Source organism: Sceloporus undulatus, chromosome 4 (assembly GCF_019175285.1).
Source record: "Sceloporus undulatus isolate JIND9_A2432 ecotype Alabama chromosome 4, SceUnd_v1.1, whole genome shotgun sequence".
Lineage (NCBI taxonomy): Eukaryota > Metazoa > Chordata > Lepidosauria > Squamata > Phrynosomatidae > Sceloporus > Sceloporus undulatus.
Genome location: NC_056525.1, coordinates 208,825,198 through 208,845,440, shown reverse-complemented (window position 1 = coordinate 208,845,440; position 20,243 = coordinate 208,825,198). Strand labels below are relative to the sequence as shown.

Sequence of the window (20,243 nt, the reverse complement as noted above, 5' to 3'; positions counted from 1 at the left end):
TGGAACAAGAAACATGCATACACCATTGCAAAGTAATTTTCTCCGTTTACTAAACTGTCTGAGGACCTGTGGTCATTTTTTAAAGATGTTTTAAAGAATTCTGAAGATATCTTTCAGAAAAAAATATCTACTGTGTTCTATATCTGTTCTAAATCATTGTGCATTCATTCTAAGGTATGATGTGCAAAAGGAAATAACCCAGAAATAATACTGTTCTAAGGAACCAATTTGTGTTAAATGGCTCATTTCGTATGTCAAATTCGACACTTTTTGTTTTTTCATGTTTACCAGAAGACATTTGTGAAATCCAAAGAATTGCCCAATTACCTGGTATTACCCCATATTAACCTGTTTGTGGAATAATATACTACTTTGGATTTCTGGTTCTTCTTCTTCATTTCTATTCTTCTTTTAATAAATGCTGACTATCCCTACCTATAAATGTTCTGGGAGATTAACTTTACCATTGTGCCAGGACTAACGAAATCTATGCTTCCTCTAAAAAGTGATTTTTTTCAAACAATTACACAAAGTACATTAAAGTTTTAAAAATTACAATATACATATATATACACATACATACATACATACATACATACAATATGTGCAAATTTCAATATACAAAAATTTTGTTACATACTCATTTAGCTTGAACAGGTGTTAGAATGGTGCACAATTTTACTTAAACCAATATAAATAGTTTGATGTCACCCCTGGAAAGCAAAGATTGTTAGTGCAAGATCCTCCATAACTAGGGGGACAAGCAGAACACGGCACTCCTACTTTATATGGTGCTTCTCCGATCCAATTCCCCCTAAAGAAAAAAAAATCATATAATTTTTACTTAGAGGAAAAATGTTGAGTGATCTCCATCAGACTAATAACTTTAATTTTTCCATTTTCCATATGTAGGGCTGATTTCACTGTGATTTAGCACCAAAAGCCACAAAATGTGAGACTTCATACAGAATTTAGCTTCATCAGATATTGAAGAGAATCCTGTTACATACCTATGTACAACTTGACTTTATGTGCATGCATTTTGTTTTATTTTTTTATGTTCACTAGCTGCTTACACAATGTCCCAAAACACCACCCCCAAGGTAGCTGTCAAGCCCCAGGGGTTCTGCCACTGCCATGTACTGGTGGTAGGGAGATGACAAGGCAATGCATATCCCAGCACTGCAGCTGGGGAAGAGAAATGAGGTTCCTCTCCCAGTGTATTATGCTCTGTATACTTTTATCTAGGTTTGTGTGTTGTGTTGTGTGCCTTTAAGTCATTTCCAACTTTGGAGACCCTAAGGCAAACCAACCATGGGGTTTTCTTGGCAAGATTTGTTCAGAGGATGTTTGCCATTGCCTTTTCCTGGGGCTGAGAGAGTATGACTTGTCCTGGGTCACCCAGTGGGTTTTATGGCCAAGCTGGGAATCAAACTGTGGTTTCCAGACATAGAGTCTAACACTCAAATGACTACAGCATACTTGTTTTCATTATCTAGGATTGCAACCAATGAATTCAATAACTTTCTATCCCCTGTGCCTGTGAACATATGTTTGAAGTTTATGGACAAAACCTAGAGAAATCTGATACAATATTTTCCCAATGGTGACAGAAAAGCCTATGGTGATTTTCATACATCTTATAACTCATGCTTTTTCTTATCTCTGGCAGATTCACAATACATTAAATTCAGAAGTAGCAAAACTTTTTTGTGGGGGAATTTTGAATTATGAAAAGAGGTATATCAAATACTATTAAATGCAATGCAAAAGTCCAACTGACTTTTATGACAAGTATTTAGCCCTTCTCCACTATATAGAGGTACAAATGTTGTTTTTAAAAAAAACTGGATTCCCATAAGATTTTACCAGATGCCTTATTTAGATCTATGGAGGTATATGGGCCAACAGTCAAGAGAAAAGGACTAAGACTTAAAAACAACAAAATGCTAGGAGACTGAAAATCTACATTTGTGCTTCATTATAACTTTGTACAAACAGTTATGCAAAGCAGTTGCAAAACTAGTTGGACAAGACATTGGCCCGGTACACACTGCCAGGAAGCGGTGACCTGGCGGCAATAGTAGGGCTAACAACTGCGCACCAACCACACGTTCCCAAACCCTATGACATGCGGGCGGCGCTATTATAGAATGGCACCACCCACACGGGGGGCATGTAGATGATGCATGGCCATCTGAACATCCACACGTCTCTTACAGAAAGCGGCATCAGAAAGCCCTTATCACACCGCAACAAGGAGCCACTCTAGATGGCTCCTTTTTTGCTATGCAGCGTTCCTGCATTATTTGGTTGCTGCGGCAATGCTGCACAGCAAAAGGAGGTAGCGCTTCCTCGTCTGTGTGTACAGCTCCTCAGTGACACTAGCCATAGAAGCCATTGCATTAGTGGTTATGCAAGAAATTCTCTGTTGAATACCATCCTTACATCAATTGTGAAAATTCACAACTGACAGCATGATAGGCTTTGTGCTAGAGCTGAACTGGACAACATGTAGCTCTCCAGATGGTGTTGGACTGCAACTCCCATCATCCTTCAACACTGTTTATGTACTTATACTGTAAATGTACATGGCACTAGAAAGATAAACGGAAAATGGAGTGCATTTAGATAACAAGATAAATGGATGGTCAGCCAACCAGGCTAGGGTTGCCAGATCAAGACTACAGTAGACACTGAGATTTCAGGGCAAAAACCTGAAACCTAGGGACACCCCCCCCCTTGTGATGTCAAAAGGGCTGAGCCCTGGTGACATTCCAAGAGTAATACTACAAGAGGTAGTTCCTGGCAAAGCCATTAAGCCTGCTACATTAAGAATTAACCGTAGTTGAAACTCCAGGTCTAACAAATGAAGAGAAGACACAAAGGCAGTGAGATGCAGGGCCAGGCCCTGAGCATTAGTACCCCTAACACAAGCAGATGTCATGTATGCTGACACAACATGTGAAATCAGGTGGAATAAAAACAGAACAACTTACTTTGGTGCATAGTTGCATACCAAGTAAACAGCTCGTCGCCAAACTGAGCCCCAGACATTCATGTTTTGGCATGTGTGAATTGCACAGCCAATTCGATTGGAAGTAGCCCAAACCATCTGGAGAAACAGTAATATTCTTTTATTAAAAATTATATTGGAAAAACAATTCTTCCTAGCACAAAAGCTCCAGGTTTGAGTAAAAGCATGATCTAGGAAAAATGGAAAATTTATCACCTGGGTATAATGTGTGCACATAGGCCCATAGCATCTCAGTGGACACCTCGGATTACAATCCTGAGGATATGGAAAGGCATAATCTTTTACTTCATCATACCATGGCTTTACCAGCTGGAGAATGGATCGATATCTAGGTATAAAGTAAGAAAATGGGGGATAGATATCCTCAGTATCATTGATGTACAGACCACATCTGTATTATGGACTATGAACACAAGTGAACTCTCCATTTAAAAACTGACAGGCACTACCATTTCCACAATCATGGTATCTTGAAAAACTGAGCTCCTTTTTCAGTGACACTAAGTATAGTACCTGGAATGAAATGGACTAATGTTGCTTAGGGGGGGGTCACTATTTTCAATGCTACATTAAGAATGAAAATAAGAATGAGCGGGAGGGGTTTATCACACGGGGTTTGTGCAGTGCAGAAATGGGATTTAAATCCCGGAAAAATCCCACAAGAGCAGGATCGTTTTCACACTACATCGGGGGCATTGAGCATTAATCTGGCATTAACCCAAACAGAAAGTGGACAAAATCAGCTGCTTTTTTCTTTTGGGATTCTCCCAAAAGTAAAAAGCAGTCAATTTGTCCACTTTCTGTGTGGGATATTTTCGCATTAATGCTCAATGCCCCTGATGAGTCTGAAAATGATCCCACTTTTGCGGGATTTTTCTGGCATTTAAATCCCATTTCTGCATGGGATTTAGGCATTTAGCATTGCATGTGTTAAATTCCAAAGAGAGAGAGAGAGATCTAATGTGTGTGTGTGTGTATGCCTTCAGGTCACCTGTCGATTTATGGTTACCCCATGAATTTCATAGGGCTTTCTTAGGAAAGGAATACTCAGAGTTGGTTTTGCCAGTTCTTTCCTCTGAAATACAGCCTATAGCACCTGTATTCATTGGCAGTTTTCCATGCAAGTAGTAACCAGAGCTGACCCTGCTTGGCTTCCAAGATCAGACAAGACCTGGTGCCATTAGACTATTTAGGTCAGGTCATCTGACATGCAAGTACAGTATAACACCTATATCCATGAAGGATATGTTTCCAGACTTCACAGATAGTGAGAATTACAGGTCATAGCTGTGGTGACACAGAGTCCCCAGGATACACAGGATTCTTGTCCTGTCTTTCCCTATGGCCTGTTACAGACTGCCAAAATAAAGCTGCTTCGGGTCTCTTTGGAGGTATGCTATTTAAATGATGCATGCATCCTAAGAGTCCGGAGGTCGCACCAAAGCCACACTCAGTTCCTAAGCACTGGAGTGCAGCTTCCGGATTCTTAGGATGCATGCATCATTTAAATAGCATACCTCCAAAGAGACCCGAAGCAGCTTTATTTTGGCAGTCTGTAACAGGCCTTTGTATCCCTAAGGCTTTTCTTCCCTCAGAACAGTGAGGCTTTCTGCACTGTCATTTGGGACGTCCGGAGGACGTCCCATTTTAAAAAAGGGGCGTCTCTTTTAGACGCCCCTGGGCCTAGTACGGACTCCGTCCGTACAAGATGGCGCCGGCCCTTCTACATGGCCGGCGCCATCTTTGCGTATCGGACGCTGAGCGTCCGTACGCGTCGCGTCCTTTGTGACGTAGCGAGTGCGCCCCTGGCGCCTTGCTACGTCGCAAACACGACTCGAAAAGAAGCTCCATTTTGGAGCTTCTTTTTCAGTCTGCAGGGGAGCCGTGCCGTGTGGAGGCTCCGGCTCCCCCACGGACTAGCCGGCTGCGGCGGCAGACCGCCGCAAAGCGGCGGTCTGTACCCCGCCGATATCTCTAACTCTGGATCTGTCCATACTTCTTTAAGCGTCTTTACTATTAAATGTTTTTAATATACTTGGTAGTGCATTTCTGATGTCATTACTTAATAATCACTTCAGGCCACTCCTTTGAGAACAAGAAGAAAATAACTTTTATTTGCAGAAAGAACTTGTGGTATTTCTTTTAGTAGTTGGTTCTCAAAGCTTGTGGTCACAAAGTGTACATTACTTCAGTGGTTACAAACTGACTTTGCTTCAGTTCACTTAATAGTTTCAGTTACACTTACACTGTGTTTTAGTTGTTCGCATGCACCTTCCTTTAAAGCTCATTCATTAGGAGTATAAAGCCTATGAATCTTTAGCTTTATTTACAGTTCTACAGATTAATGTGGATCTGAGTCTTTCTTGGTTTTCCACTGCTCAAAGAACTTATCACTTTTAAACTGATTTCACAGAACTCTTCGTGTCCTTCCAAAATTCCTCCTCCTTATATAGGAATCTGTATATTTATTTATTTATTTATTTATTTATTTATTTATTTATTTATTTATTTTATAGCCTGCAAATTTCAAGGTAACTAACAATGCAATGAAATATGAAAGCATGACTATACTTAACAACTTCTGGAAATAATTTCCTCTTTCCTTGGATGTGTACAGTGGGTAGGATATTTATTTTAAAAAGAACTAACGCTGTGTTGTATGAGACCACTACAATAAAAAATATTTGAAAAATGGTTAAAGAATGGGCTGGGAAAGTCAGACAAGAAGAATCCTAAATGGCCAAGAACCTTCACAGTTTGGGACTTACTCAGAGCAAAAAAACAAATTTTTAATGGACAAAGGGGAACTTTCTGCATAGAAGACAGCATTTTCTGTCCAGAAAATAACCTTGCTATACAGAAAACAAAGAAAATGCTGTTTCCTGTATAGGAAATACTATTTTCTGCCATTAAAAAATGTATTTTCTTTCTTTTTGGTTTTTGAAAAGTATTTCTCCATTCCTTCTCAGTCCATAGGGACACAGAATACATCCCAAATTATCTTCAAAAATGGTGCAATTTTTATTAGTGTTCCTACAGAGAAAATTCTTTATTCGTGCCTCTGACAATGAAATTTATGAAGACTTACATCCCTAGTTCATACTGAGAGTGTGCAGAACTAAGTTTGTTCAGAGTTCATGAAATGAAAACCTCTTTCAACTTATCCACCTACCTTCCAGTGCGTACAGACAGATTTTGTCCCAGAAATCTCAATAAGTATGAAGGGCCATGGTCCCAAATGCAGGTAGCAGCCCATGCTTCAGCAGATTTGGCTAAATTTTCATCCCACACCTGGCAAAATACAGATTCATTAGTTCTATTAAACACAAAGGAGGGAATAATTCAGAAATAGGAATCATATTGGAGAAAGCATGAGAAAGGAAGAGGTGGTAGCAGCTGCATGTAGTGTGACAATTGTACTGTCTAGTTGGTTGCTCCATATTGCTTACTCTCAGCCGGATGGATTGACTCGTTCCACTTACCCTCAAACTGTAGCATAACATTACAACACTTCTGTGATATAGGTGAGATTAAGGGGATTGACTGGTTTCTACTGATTTTTCTTAATCTCATTCAACACTAAAATTATATCTACTATATAAAGACTGCATAGAGACTGCTGTCTACTTGCAACTGAATGTGTAATCTCTTCATGAGATAGAGATCGTTCTGATTTTTTCAGAGATTTCTATTTCCCAAGGTATTTCTAATTTCAACACTTTTATTCCTTTTCCTTTCCCCATAAAACCTTTGGTTCATTTGGTATGAAACTTAATACTGATGAGCCCAATTTCAGAGGCTACATATATCATGTTTGTGCTCCACCATTAAGGTATGGTCCCTCCTCAATTGGTTGGGCACAGGCAGTGTTAGTTGTTCTAACCATTTGAACTGTCAGGGATTGGCCTGGATCATGGGGATCCATATCTGGTGTGTCCTCCAGCTCAGGGTTTCAAAATCAGTGACTTGATGTGAAAAATTGAGAAGTTGGATCCAGTTACATAGCAAATGGAAAGGGCCGCACAGGTGATGAGGCTGTGGCAAAACCTTCACTTAAGCCTAAATACACATGCACAGTTTCTTTCTCATCTTAGTAAAGGGGATTATTTCTAAGGCACATGATTAAAGATGCACTGATCAGTTTCATGCAGAAGTAATATGCTGTTTCAATGGAAGAAGAGTTGTGATGGATAGGACCAAAACCCACCTCTAGCATCCCATTCCCACAGTAAGATGTCTATGGAATAACCATAATTACCAGATATCTATGAGAAGCTCAAAAGCAGAGAATGAGAGCAAGAGCACTGAACTAACCAAAGGAAAACTGACTATGCAAAACAAGATGGTTTTTTAATCGTTGTCTTCTCCTGTCAGCAATGCAATGTCTACACTGTGATATTAAGTACTTTGTAACAATAGCATAAATATTTTATGGTAATATCAGTAAAAGTGAATGTACAAGCATTCCATTCCATTCATTAAGACAACCTTTCTATATGTGTATATAAAAATACAGTTAAAAGCTAAACAACTTACTTCAAATGATATAACCACACCTTTTTTAGAACTATCTTTTCAGAGTTTATACATTATTGCCCCCCACCATAAAGTACACATTATAGTCCTTCATGCAGCTATACACCATGGCATAGATACGATAGAGTCTATTTTTATTGGAAGAATTCTCACATTATTATTCCAAAGCTTACATACTGCAGCATGTAAGGTCTTCACGTGTAGGAAGATTTTGACATGGGATCACTTTTTACATGGGAAACAAATGAATAAGCTTTAGATGAGGGAAACAAACAACCTCTGTGCCCTACATACATACATCATGATGTGACAGAATGTAGTCCCATGAGATTATGAGAATGGTATTCTGTGAAAATGCTGGAGTGGTCTTTCAATGGGAAAAAAAAGATGAGTGATTTTCTTTGCCTCTTGTCTTGTTAAATTCTTCATCTATTCAGGGACTAGCCGGGGGGGGGGAGGTCTGGGGTCCGGAACCCCCCCCCCTCCCTTAGAAAATGAATGGTGTGCTGCTGCGCCGCCGCACCCAAGCCCCATTATAATGGTGGCACTTAGTCTGGACCCCCCCCCTTCCTAAATCCTGGCTATGTCCCTGATCTATTTCAGACTAACTCAGAAGCAACCCAATTAACACAAGGCCAAACTATCCACAGTGAAGAGATCCTGTTTGAAAAATCTCCCCCCCCCCCCAGTCTTTTTGTTATAACAGTGATAAATAACTATGGCCTTACAGATGTTGAAATCTGTCACCCCAATCCCTCACCACTGGCTATTCTGACTAAAACTAAGGGGAGTTTTAGGCCAAATTTGTTTGAAGCCCCATCATAACTCATCCTCTGGAGTTGGACAATTCAGTCTCAGAGGAGTCAGATGTCCAGGAATTTACAGCTCCTGATGACAGAGGCTGAGACAGTAGGAGGCCTTGATCCCCAGCAGGATGTGGAAGAAGCTGAAAGACATGCTGCCATCCTTTACAAGATTATCAAAGGGACAAGGAGAGATTACGAAGATCCTAGTGATGTCAGATAGGAAACACTGACTAATTAGGAACTACATATCTTGAGCCTACTGCCTATAAATATCCCAGCAGCTCCCTGGTGTGTTTCTTGTTTTCAGACATCTTGTCTATGTGACTGCCAGTACTCCTTGTCATTTGTGTTTGCTTGATTTTGAACTGGATACAATTTCACAATTTTGTTTACTCCTTGCTGGCTTAATGTATCGGGACTACTGACTTGATGTAACAACTTCTGGACTGGCTAACAACCACTTTCTTACTTCTTACTACATATTGTTTGGCTAATCTGTGATTGGCCAGGACTGGATTAACAGCTCTTGCATGCCAACCACCTGCTTTCTAGGCCTCTTGCTGACTGAAGCATAGGACAAGGCCCGTATTTCCCCAGCTAGAAGAAGCCAGGTGCCAGATGGAATTGGGATTGGAAATATAGCATGCATATTCTCCATCATTTCACATAAGAAAACCAGGACAAATGATACCAAGCAGCAGACGGACAGGTCAGTTGCAGTGGTGTAGAAGGAAGAATACAAGCAGGTAGTACTATATCAAATACAACTTCACCAGGGTTTCCTACTTCCAACATTTCACATATGAAAACTAGAACACATGTGGCTAAGCAACATCAGAGTGAGGTCAAAATGGCAAAAGTTATTAATAATGAACAACATACAAGAGCAGTTTGCTTTTACCTGAGCCTGCTGGGAAAGGCAAGATTTCATCCAATCTTTCCTTTTCATCCTGCTGAGTGAACTGAGTGCAAACTAATTTTGCATTTTGAATTCAATGTGCAACAACTGAAACAATCTGAGAATAAAGGGTGAAAGTGGAAGGAGGAGAGGAAAACTTGAGCATTTTAAAAGAAGCTAAAAACAGAGGATTATCTCTTGGACTATGGTCCCATACAGACAGGCCAAAATAAAGCTGCTTTGGGTCACTTTGGAGGTATGCTGCTTAAATGACACATGCATCTTAAGATGCCAGAAGCTGTGCCAAAGCTGAGCTTCAGTCTTTAGGACTAGAGCGTGGCTTTGATGTGGCTTCTGGCCTCTTAGGATGCATGCATCATTCAAACAGAATACCTCCAAAGTGACCTGAAGCAGCTTTATTTTGGCCTGTGTGTATGGGTTCTATCCCTGCCAAACTGGGACAGTCAGAAGGTATGAGCATGGGAGAAACTGGATCTTTAATGTTTTCCTGCAGAAATTCCCTGGTTAAGTTTGATTTTAGAGGAATTATTAATTAGAAAATAAGATGCAGGCATGATGCTGTTACTCTTTTTCCCAGCACCTAGAGCAGCTCAGGGAAGAGGGAGATTTTATATAGGAGTTTATCACATGGGGGAGAAAGCGTCATGCTCCCTTTTTTTTTCTGTTACCATTGTGCAAATGCGAAGAAGATGATCACACGACGTCAGGATGATCACGTTGCCCAGAAGTTATCAAAATGTCATGTTCCCGTCACATTGTATTAACTATTTAAATCGTTAATAACATCTCAAAAGCACAATCTAAATGTTATTGCCACAAAATGCTATTCGAAATAACAGCAATGACGGTCGGGGGAGGGGAGAACCACCAGGATATCTCTTTTGCGCATGTGCAAAGATTACAAAAATGGAACCATAACGCTTCAGGTATGTACACTAAAAGCGCTATTCTTCTGTAATCAAATTGGAACTGCGTCGTTTTTTGGTTTAGGTGTGATCATCTCCTGTTACTGTTTTGTTGCTATTGTGCATTGGTAACAGAAAAAAACAGGAGTATGATGCTTTCTCCCCCGTGTGATAAGCTCCTATAGTGGGATCAATGAAGAGAAAAGGATGTTAACTACTCCCTCATACAGACCAGGGCTTAAAGCCTCTCCTCTACAGCTGTTTATTGAGGAGAAGTGACTGATCTCCAGCAAGTGATCTCCTGCACCATGTGCACCTTCACCCATAAAGAAGAAATATTAGCCTTTCATACCTTTAAAAGGGTAGTCATATCAGTACACTCTTATTCCACTGCCATTATAAATAGGTCCAAGAAATCTTTGATGTTTATGGAGAATAAGCTTTTGCACCTTAGCTTTGCCTGTTATGGAGTTAAATTGCCTCTGATATAAAAATTATCTGTTCACCCACAGGTTGCCTCATGATCATGGAATGATAGAGTTGGAAGGAGCCACAAAGGCCATCTGGACCAAACCTCTGCTATGCAAGAATATACAATTATAGCACTCCTTGAAGATACCCTTCTAACCTTTGTTTAATGACTTCCAATGAAATTCTCTGAGACAATCTATTTTATTATCAAACAGTTCTTACAGTAAAGTTCTTCTTCATGTTTTGGTAGAATCTCTGTTCTTGCAATTTGAATCCATTGATTTCTATTCTAGTCTCTGGAGCAGCAGAAAATACCATCTTCTACAATCCACTTCATCAGATATTTAAAGATGACAACCATATCACCTCTCCTTCTTCTCTTCTCTAAGGTGAACATATCTATCTCCCTAAACCATTCCTCATAGGGCTTGGTTTTCAGACCTTTAATCTTTTTGGCTGACCTCCTCCAAATATGTTTCAGTATGTCAGGGTATTCCTTGAACTCTGGTGCCCAGAACTGGACACAATACGGGTATTATGTGATACAAACATTTCCTTGATCACCAAAATTGTACACCTGTTTTTAAAGTAACTCATTTGGTACCTACAACCTACTCAGCAATCACCATATTGGGTCAGAATTAAATATAGAAGAAACTGTTTCTCTATATGCATACTCCTCCTCTCTTTTTCAATGCATACTAAGTGATGAAAACACATGAGCTCATTGGAATTTATACAGACCAAGTTGGCTGCCATTCTGTATTTATTTCAGCTATGAGATCACCTGGATTCTGAGCTATCCCTTTACAAATGCAAAAACCAGTCCTTTACCATCAAGGCTTTAAGATACAATTAGTAAAAAAAAATAAATAGTGAAGGAGCTCCTACTTTTCAATGAGCAATGCATATTTTCACGCTTATTTTTAACTCAGGAAACTACGCAACTTATTAAAAATCTATAGCTAAAGTCTTCAGCAGGATGGTATCCTCTGGTGAATTTCTCAAGTAAAGATTGTACTTATGTGACTAGCCTTTGGAGCAGAGATTAAAAATTCCATACAATCAACATGGTTCTCTGTGAATCAGCACATACAAATAACAGCACTTGGGTGAAAAAGCAGTGCTTGCAAAAAAAATATGAGCTCCCAGATTTGTCGAGCTACCAAAGGCTTGATCTGCAAATCAAGATCTCTGAATTCAGTTGAATATAAACCAATTGTCAATATTAAAAAAAAAAAAAAAACAGGCCTTGTCTGCACTGTCCTGACCTGCATGTTAATGCAGCCTCTGTTTCCGTGCCACCATGGCTGTCTGTAGAGGCATCCTGCTGAGTCACCATCACATCCACTGTTACCACAGGTTGCTCACTTCTGAGGTCAGGACAAAGCATCCAGCCTTGATTAACACATGACTGAACACCTCATTCTGACCTCAGAACAAGTAACACATGGCAGTGGCAGTGGCTGCAGCATGGAAACAGAATGCTCTGCGTCTTCCTGGATGTTCCAGGCTAACAGGTCAATTTGTAAAATTGTATTAAGTCTATTAAAACCTGTTTCTTGTGTGTAACATGCCAGACAGCATCCAGATTGCTCAAACCAGAACATTTTAGCAGTCCGTAGTATCTGTGAAATATATGGACCATATTTAAAATGGATTGATTCTCTTCCTGTTAGCTTTCTTCACTGTTCAACTTTCACAAGCACACTTAGAAATTAAAAACAATGTGTCCTGGTTGATCCCAATCTTGGTATTTAATATGTCTTCATATTTAATTACTGTATTTTCTGGCATATAAGACTACTTTTTAACCCAGGAAAATCTTCTCAAAAGTCGGGGCTCATCTTATACGCCGGGGGTCATCTGATATGGTAGGTTCTGAAACTTCTGAGCCGGACTGGAGAATCTGCGGTCGCCGCATATGGTAGGGGGAGCTCAAAAACGGCTGTGGGGTATGGAAAAAAGAGCTGTGTTTGCACTACCAGTCTGATAGTCTTGGAGACAGGGAGGGCTGGGCAGGCAGGGAGAGCTGACCAATGCAAGTAGGTTTTGTATACAACAGGTTTTCCTGCTAAGTACTTGCATGTCATAAGCATTTGAATTAAAATTACCATATTGAATTCAAATCTGATATTTTTAAAAATTTTATTTGGTGGGCGTTGGAAGAGGGGTAGTCTTGTACGGCGAGTATATCCCAAACTCTATATTTTAACTGGAAAAGTTGGGAGTCGTCTTATATGCCGGAAAATATGGTATATGTATTTACAAATGCGGATCTTATCTAGTTTCTTCATAGCTGTTTTCTGAAATCTTCGTTTTTTATTATTTTTTGACTATTCAATTTTTATTAATGACTAAGCCAAGGTGTATTGTCCTCTCTTTAATGGCAGAACAAGACCATCCTGTTATCCCAAACACACTCAGTCTTATATAATTTGCTTATACCTAAGTGGAAATAATCTTGCCTAAAACCCTGGGAAAATCCTGGTGTCAATCAAGAGTTGAGCTTATTGAGCTAAATGGTCCAATAATCTGGCTCATTGCAAGGCAGTTTCTGTTCTCAAGTGTTAAATGCTACATAGAATGTCCTTTAACCCCCAAACTGACCTAAGGAATAGTGGGGGCAGTGATGAGTTAAAATTCAGTCCTAATTGCTCCTGTACTTACAGTGGGGGAGCACCATCTTATCCTCTCTCTACAGCTCACAACTACTGAACCATTTTATATAAGAGACCTAAATAGTGCACAGGAGATTTCAAGAGAGCCCTCCAGCTGCCTGCTCCCACCTTCGAGGTGATGACATTATGTTCCTGGACAGTTGTTCACATCTATCTCCAGTTTCACAGATGTACATGCTATTGTGGTGCTGAAAATTTCAGATTTTTGAGCATTTCAGAATTTCAGTTAAAAGAGACTCAACCAGTAGTAACATCTCAAATAACAGAACCTTTCTGCATTTAGATCTAATTTTGGGACTTGGGTAGTAATGAAACATTAACATATGCCTAATTCTGATGACTGGCTTTCAGAAGAGGTCTGGTTGCATTTATTTTGGGGATGACTTTTTTTTTTAAAAAAAATGTTTTTCACTAATATTACATCTGCATGCTGTACATATTCATCTAGTCAAATCAGTTCTATGAAAACTAGAAAGTACTCATGCCAAAACCATTTTTAAAAGGTCATTACTTTTTTTCTTTTTCTAGAACTTCAGGAAGTCCTTTGCACTAAGAAGATGTTTATTTATCATTCAAATGATTTCTGGCTTGATTTTCAAAAAAATTAAGTAATCAGTTTTTCTCAGACTAATGACCGCTTGATGCACAGAAATTCATTATGTACATTATCTCATTTAGGGACATGTAGGAAAGACTCAACTTAAGGCTTTTCACACTGCACAGTTATAGCACTATGTCTCTGTTTTAACTGCCATAGAAGCATCTTATGGAAACCTGGGATTTTTAGTTTAAGGAGAGGTATTGAGAATTTTTACCCAGAGAGTTGTAGTGCTTCATCAAACTACAAATCCCAGGACTCCCCTGGATGTTGCCATGACAGTTAAAATGCAGTAACTGTTTGCCGTTTGAATTTTTTTAAAAAGCTGCATTTTTAAAGAATCCGACTTACTCCTGCTGTGTTGAAGTCTATTTCAGGATGCAGTCAGGTATTATCACAGGGGAAATGCCACCATGCCACCACTCAACTGCATCCAGCCTAAAACCCACTTACAAGCCATGCTTAGATGGCCACTTTACAAAGTCACGAGTTTCGTAACTTTGCAAATTGGCCAGCTGAGGGCAGACTCTAGCCAGGTTTTAGGTGACATGCATTTGGACAGCAGCATCAGCGACATTTTTCCCTGTGATAATACTCGGCTACATCCCAAAATACACTTCAATATGGTAGGGTAATTAGACTTATTAAAAAATGAGATAAGTTCCCTAGTTATGTTTCTTGGTTGATATTGCTCAGAGGGAGCAGCTTCTAATATTACATTTCCCCTTTACAAATATAATGAAACTTGTTGGGTTAAACCAAAAAGTCTATCAGCAGCATTTTGATGCAGTGGCCAACCAGATATTTATGTGAAGCCCCAGCATTTGGAAGGAACAAATTACAAGTTACCTACAATGTTTCTCTCTCTTATTAAGAGTGTGACTATGGCTCAGTACACACCGCCAGGAAGCGGTGTCCTGGCGGCAATAGTAGGGCTCAGGGCCACGCACCAACTGCATGGTCCTGAACCCTGCTATGTGCAGGCAGTGCCATAATTGCATGGCACCACCCACACGGGGGGCGTGTCTATGACATGTGGGCGTCTGAGCGCCTACATGTCTTCTAGAGGAAGTGCTGCTCTAAGCAGCTCCTTTTTTGCTGCGCACCCTGCCATTTGATTGCTGCGGTAACGCTGCACAGCAAAAAGGGGTGGTGTTTCTGTCTTGGTCCAAAGTTACATGTTAAACCAATGCAATCACATACCTTCCATTCCACAGATGGAAACCAAGATACATGTGGCCAAGCAACATGAGAGTATTATCATGTTGGCAGAAATTATTCAGAGCAAGGTCACCTATACAGTTCACACATTAGACACATGACAGTCATCTAAAGAATGCAAGTGTGATTTCCCCAAATCAAGTCCAGGTGTCCAGCATTCTAAGTGATAAACGACACTAACTCTCAAGAAACTACAGCAACCTTTGAATCTTTTGAATCCAATGGGATTGCAAGTGGGATTGTTCAGTGTGAACTTTTTAATTTCTTTTGAGGGAGTTTCTCCTGTGTTTCCAATCATTTCAGTTGCCTTTTCTACTCTTTTCCCACTGTATAATATTCTTTTTGTGTTATGGTAACCTCATATCAAATGCCACTGGGCTGAATTTCTCAAATAAATAAGAAGCGGCTGAATTATGTCCCTCAGAAGTGTTATTTTTAGAATGCTGGAAGGCTCTTAAAAAGTAACAGTAAAAGTAAAGTTTTAGTCATGTCTTATAACTAAATTTTAAAAAACATTCACTAAAATCCTATATGACCTGTTATTTGGCATAACTTTACATATACCCAGCTATGTAGCAGAGGCACTAAGAAACCCCTTTAGTGAATTGCAAAGAGGCATAGTGCAACACCAGCAAGAGTACCCAATGTGCATGAGTATCTAATGTGCATCAGAATGCATCACAATGCAATGTGCATCAGGACCAATGCTTCTACACAGACCCTCATAATCCCTTATGATACTCTAAAGCTGTGGTCCCAAAACTGTGCTCTTTAAGGGGCTTTGGACTTCAGCTCCCAGAATCCCAGTTTATTGGCCAACATGGCTCAGGCTTTTGGGAGCTGAGATCCAAAATCTCTTAAAGGGCACAGTTTGGAGGCCACTGCTCTAAAGGCTGTGCCTTGCAGTAACATTGGCTCCCATGTGGACCAAAAGGAAAGGGTAATGGTCAGTAGGCTTGACAAATCTTGTCAGACTCGTTGTTACATCATGGACATTTGCCCCAGAGAGACAACACACCTCTCAAGACATCTTGTCAGGCCTACAAATCACTGTTTCTGTACCCCTCAGCAAGGAATGTCCCACCACCACTATGCATCTCCTCCAAGGGTTGGCAACGGCCATTTCCTGTGCTGATTCTAACAAGGTCTCCTCACTTTCCCTGAAGATTGGCCCTGCTGCTCCCCCTCATTATACTTAATAAGGGAGAGAGCTTCAAATCAGTTCTGTACCTGCAAGATCAAAGAACAATCCCTAATTTTCCTATTTCTGTGTGTCACATTCCCCCAACTTAACTCCTGGGTATGGTAACTGACCTCCTCCCCATAAACTTCCTCTATGTGTTCCCCATCCAGTCTGTTCTGCTCTGTCCAGGAAAGCCTTTCTTCCTAATATGATGAAGTGTGTATACCCAGGCCTCCAGTTGCTGGACTTTCTTTTCCAACAACTTGCTCTTGGTGCTGGTGACGTTACCCACATCCTTTGACAAGAATGCAAAGATACCACAACTGTTTCAGTTGACTGCAGCAGCTCCCTCACTGTCCATATTCAGTTGTCTTATTAAGGCACTGAAACAGGACTTTAGGGTGCCACCTCAAACTTCCTCGCCTGAAAGAAAAAGAGCCCTCCTTCCGACCACCATCTTGAGGGGGAGAGAGGCGGGCCAGCCACAACAGGCCTCGCCTGGAAAGACAAAGAGCCCTCCTTCCAACCACCATCTTGAGGGGGAGAGGGGCCTATGTGAGAGAGCAGATGAGTTGGACTTTCCCCCTTTCCTACTGTCATTCCCTTCTCCTTTTGACCATCCATTAAGAACCCAAGCCCTTCCTCCATTCATCTGCCTTGGTCCAGGCTTCAGAGGTAGAGAAGAACTGCTGGACCTGATCCCCTTCCCCACCACCTCTCCCTTCTCTTTGTGTGTCATGTCTTTTTAGATTGTAAGCCTGCGGGCAGGGAACTGTCTAACTAAAAGGTTGTATGTACAGCGCTGTGTAAATTTACAGCGCTTTATAAATAAAGGTTAATAATAAACACCCATGTGAAACACCCCTGTTTTCCAAACCTGTTCACCAAGCTCCAGAGTCTTAGGCTGCAGCTCCCTTCTTCTCAGCAAAAGTCCTGCTTCCCTGAGACCAGGTGCTCAGGAAGGGGACCTGGAGCTACACCTAATAGAACAATAGACTGCCAACAAGAATACAATTACACATCCACTCAGGTCACACAAACAATCAGTCTTGACTCAGTATATAAAAATTCACCAAACTATAATAGAGCAATAGGCTCACACAAGGAAGTCTTCATTAGGCTCAAACAACCCAATAAAGTCATCCAAAAGACTCTATGGGACTGGGGAGGTTTAACCCCAATTATTATTATTGTTGTTGTTGTTGTTATTATTATTATTATTATTATTATTATTATTATTATTATTATTATTATTCCTTACCTGCCTCTCCCCATTGATCAAGGTGGGGAATCTCACTTACATCACACCCATGCAAAACATCCTGTTCACCAAGCCTCAGAGACTGAGGCTGCAAGGCTCAACTCACTTCCTCTGAGCAAAAGCCCCATCACCATACTCTCATGGGGGCTACAACCAATAGAACAATAGAGTGCTAATGAGCGCACAATCTTGTGTATTGAGTTTAGGAAACTATGAAAAAAAAGGGTGGGGGAATTCCAAATCAATAAAAACAATACTTTGCATGTATACATGCATGCATACAGAATGATTAACAATAAATATATTATACAGTTGATTATTCTAAAATAAAAATGTCTTTATCAGAAAGTTCAAAAGTACTGCATGCTTTTAGATTTACTGTGCTGATATTCACAACCTCTGTCCAAAGTAAATTACACTTCAGTTCAAATCTGAGCTTCCCCATACCATTATGTTGTCACCTTGAACCAGTCATAGTTTCTCAGCTGAACCAAATTCAAAGAGTTGTTATTAGAGGCGGGATACAGACCTCCCAAAAAGGGCAGTCTATCCGCGCTTTGTTTTTCTGCACGAGGGAGCCGCAGCGGACAAATTGCGTGGCTCCCTCGCACAGCAAAAAAGACCAGCAAAAAGTGGGTCCTTCTTGCGGCGCCATAAAGACATCACAGTGCGCCAATGGCACACTCATGATGTCCTTATGACACCAGGACGTACAGACACTAAGCGTCCATCGCGTCAACATGGCAGCGCCCATGTGTACAGGGCGCTGCCATTTTGACGCCCCCGTCATGTGCTAGGGGTGAAGCCAATATGGGCGGAGTGCCCTCGGCCAACCCCTAGCATGTGACGGGGGCACCACAAAGGACCGTCTACATCAGACCAGAATGAAAATAAGGAAGGGGAAAATAATGTGCAATACTTTGAGTTTCAGGAGGTAAATATAATGCAATAAGTTAAGAAAGATCCAGGCCCTGTCTGCACAACCCAAATAAAGCATCCCCCCATCTTTGGGGTGGGGGTGGGGGTGGGGTGGAGGCAGACCAGACAATGCACAGCCCAAACCCAATGTCTGGTGTAAACAGACTAGGTGACACATTATATTCATTTTCTCTGGATTTTCCTTTGCACTGGATCTTCCCAGATCTTCCTGGAAGATCTGGAGCCCTCAGTTCTGATGCTGAGCAGCTTTTAAAAATATGTCCCACTGAGCCACCTGTCACATCCACTGCTATTCACAGTCACTCGCTCTGATGTCAGAATGAGGCATCCAGCCATGTGTTGACCCTGGGATAATCTGGACAGTATTTGTTGTTTAAAATAAATAAATAAATAAATAAAATAACTTTATTTATATACCGCCCTTCGAAACATCAGGGCGGTTAACAGCAATATTCAATACAATTTATAAAAACAATACCATTAAAACAGTAATAAAAGAACTTGTGCCAGATCACAACAATGGACAAGGGGGGAAGAGGACTCTCAGGGCAAAGAATCAGGGGTAAGCCTGCTTGAAAGAATGTTTTTAGCCCCTTCTTAAATTGGGCCAGGGAGTTGCTGAACGGAGCTCGATGGGCAGCGAGTTCCAGAGGGTGGGGGCCGAGGTGGAAAGGCCCTTCTAGTGGTGTTAACCAATCTGCCTCCGGAACTCTTAACAAATGCTGCCCGGTGGATCTAAGTGTGCGGGGCGGATTGTACGGAGAGAGGCGGTCCTTTAAGTACCCTGGGCCCAAGCCATTTAGGGCTTTATAGTTATAACCAAAAACCTTGTATTGCGCCCGGAAGCGAATGGCAGCCATGTGGTCTTTTAAGACCGTGTTATATGACTGGTCCTAGTGTTTAGTGACCAGTCTTGCTGCATATTCTGCACTAATTGCAGCTTCCGGGTATGGTACAAGGGTTGCCCCATGGAGAGCGCATTGCAGAAATCCAACCGAGAGGTTACCAGAGCGTGTACCACTGTTTCTAGGTCCCCCGGCTCAGGTAGGGACGCAGCTGGCGTATCCACCCGAAGCTGATAACAGGTGCTCCTGACCGTCGCGTCCACCTGAGAGTTAAGGTGGAGCGACGAGTCGAGGAGCACCCCCAGACTGCGTACAGAGTCCCTCACGGGAAGCGTGATCCCATCTCGGACAGGTGGAACCACCGATCTGGGCCAGGAGAAACCTATCACAAGTACTTCCGTTTTCTCTGATTCAAGCTGAATTTGTTTTCCTCATCCAGCCCATTACCGACTCCAGACAGGCCACGAGAGGAGAGATGCCATCCCCGGTCACTGCATCAGTCGGGACTAGATAAAATTATTTGGGTTCATAGCGTACTGATAACCCCGCCCCATGTCTCCGGATGATCTCTCCCAGTGGTTTCATGTTGAAAAGCATGGGGACAGATGGCTCTTGAGGGACCCCAGTGTTAGGGGTCTCTTGTCGGAGCACACGTTCCCAGCTTAAAACTTTGGGGCATAAGTTTATCACTTCTTAAAAGGGGGTGCTAGAAGGGACATGTGGTGGCTTAGTGGTTAGATGCCATTCTAACAATCGTAAGGTTGGAAGGTTGGCAGTCGAGACCCAAGTGCCGCATTACGGGGTGAGCTGCCATCACTAGTCCCAGCTTACCAACCTAGCA

At 41.3% G+C, this 20,243-nt stretch overlaps 1 protein-coding gene across 1 annotated transcript in view; it reads right to left on the bottom strand.

Annotated features, from left to right (window-relative positions):
* Positions 1-648: 648 nt before the first annotated feature.
* Positions 649-20,243, bottom strand: part of PI15 (peptidase inhibitor 15) — a 31,632-nt gene continuing 12,037 nt past the window's right edge. The window contains exons 3-6 of the mRNA XM_042465142.1: positions 6,210-6,328; positions 3,233-3,365; positions 3,000-3,115; positions 649-814 (exon numbers count right to left, since the gene is read on the bottom strand). Coding sequence (XP_042321076.1) covers positions 679-814; positions 3,000-3,115; positions 3,233-3,365; positions 6,210-6,328 — 504 coding nt within the window. The 3' untranslated portion in view covers positions 649-678. The remainder of the gene's footprint in view (positions 815-2,999; positions 3,116-3,232; positions 3,366-6,209; positions 6,329-20,243) is intronic.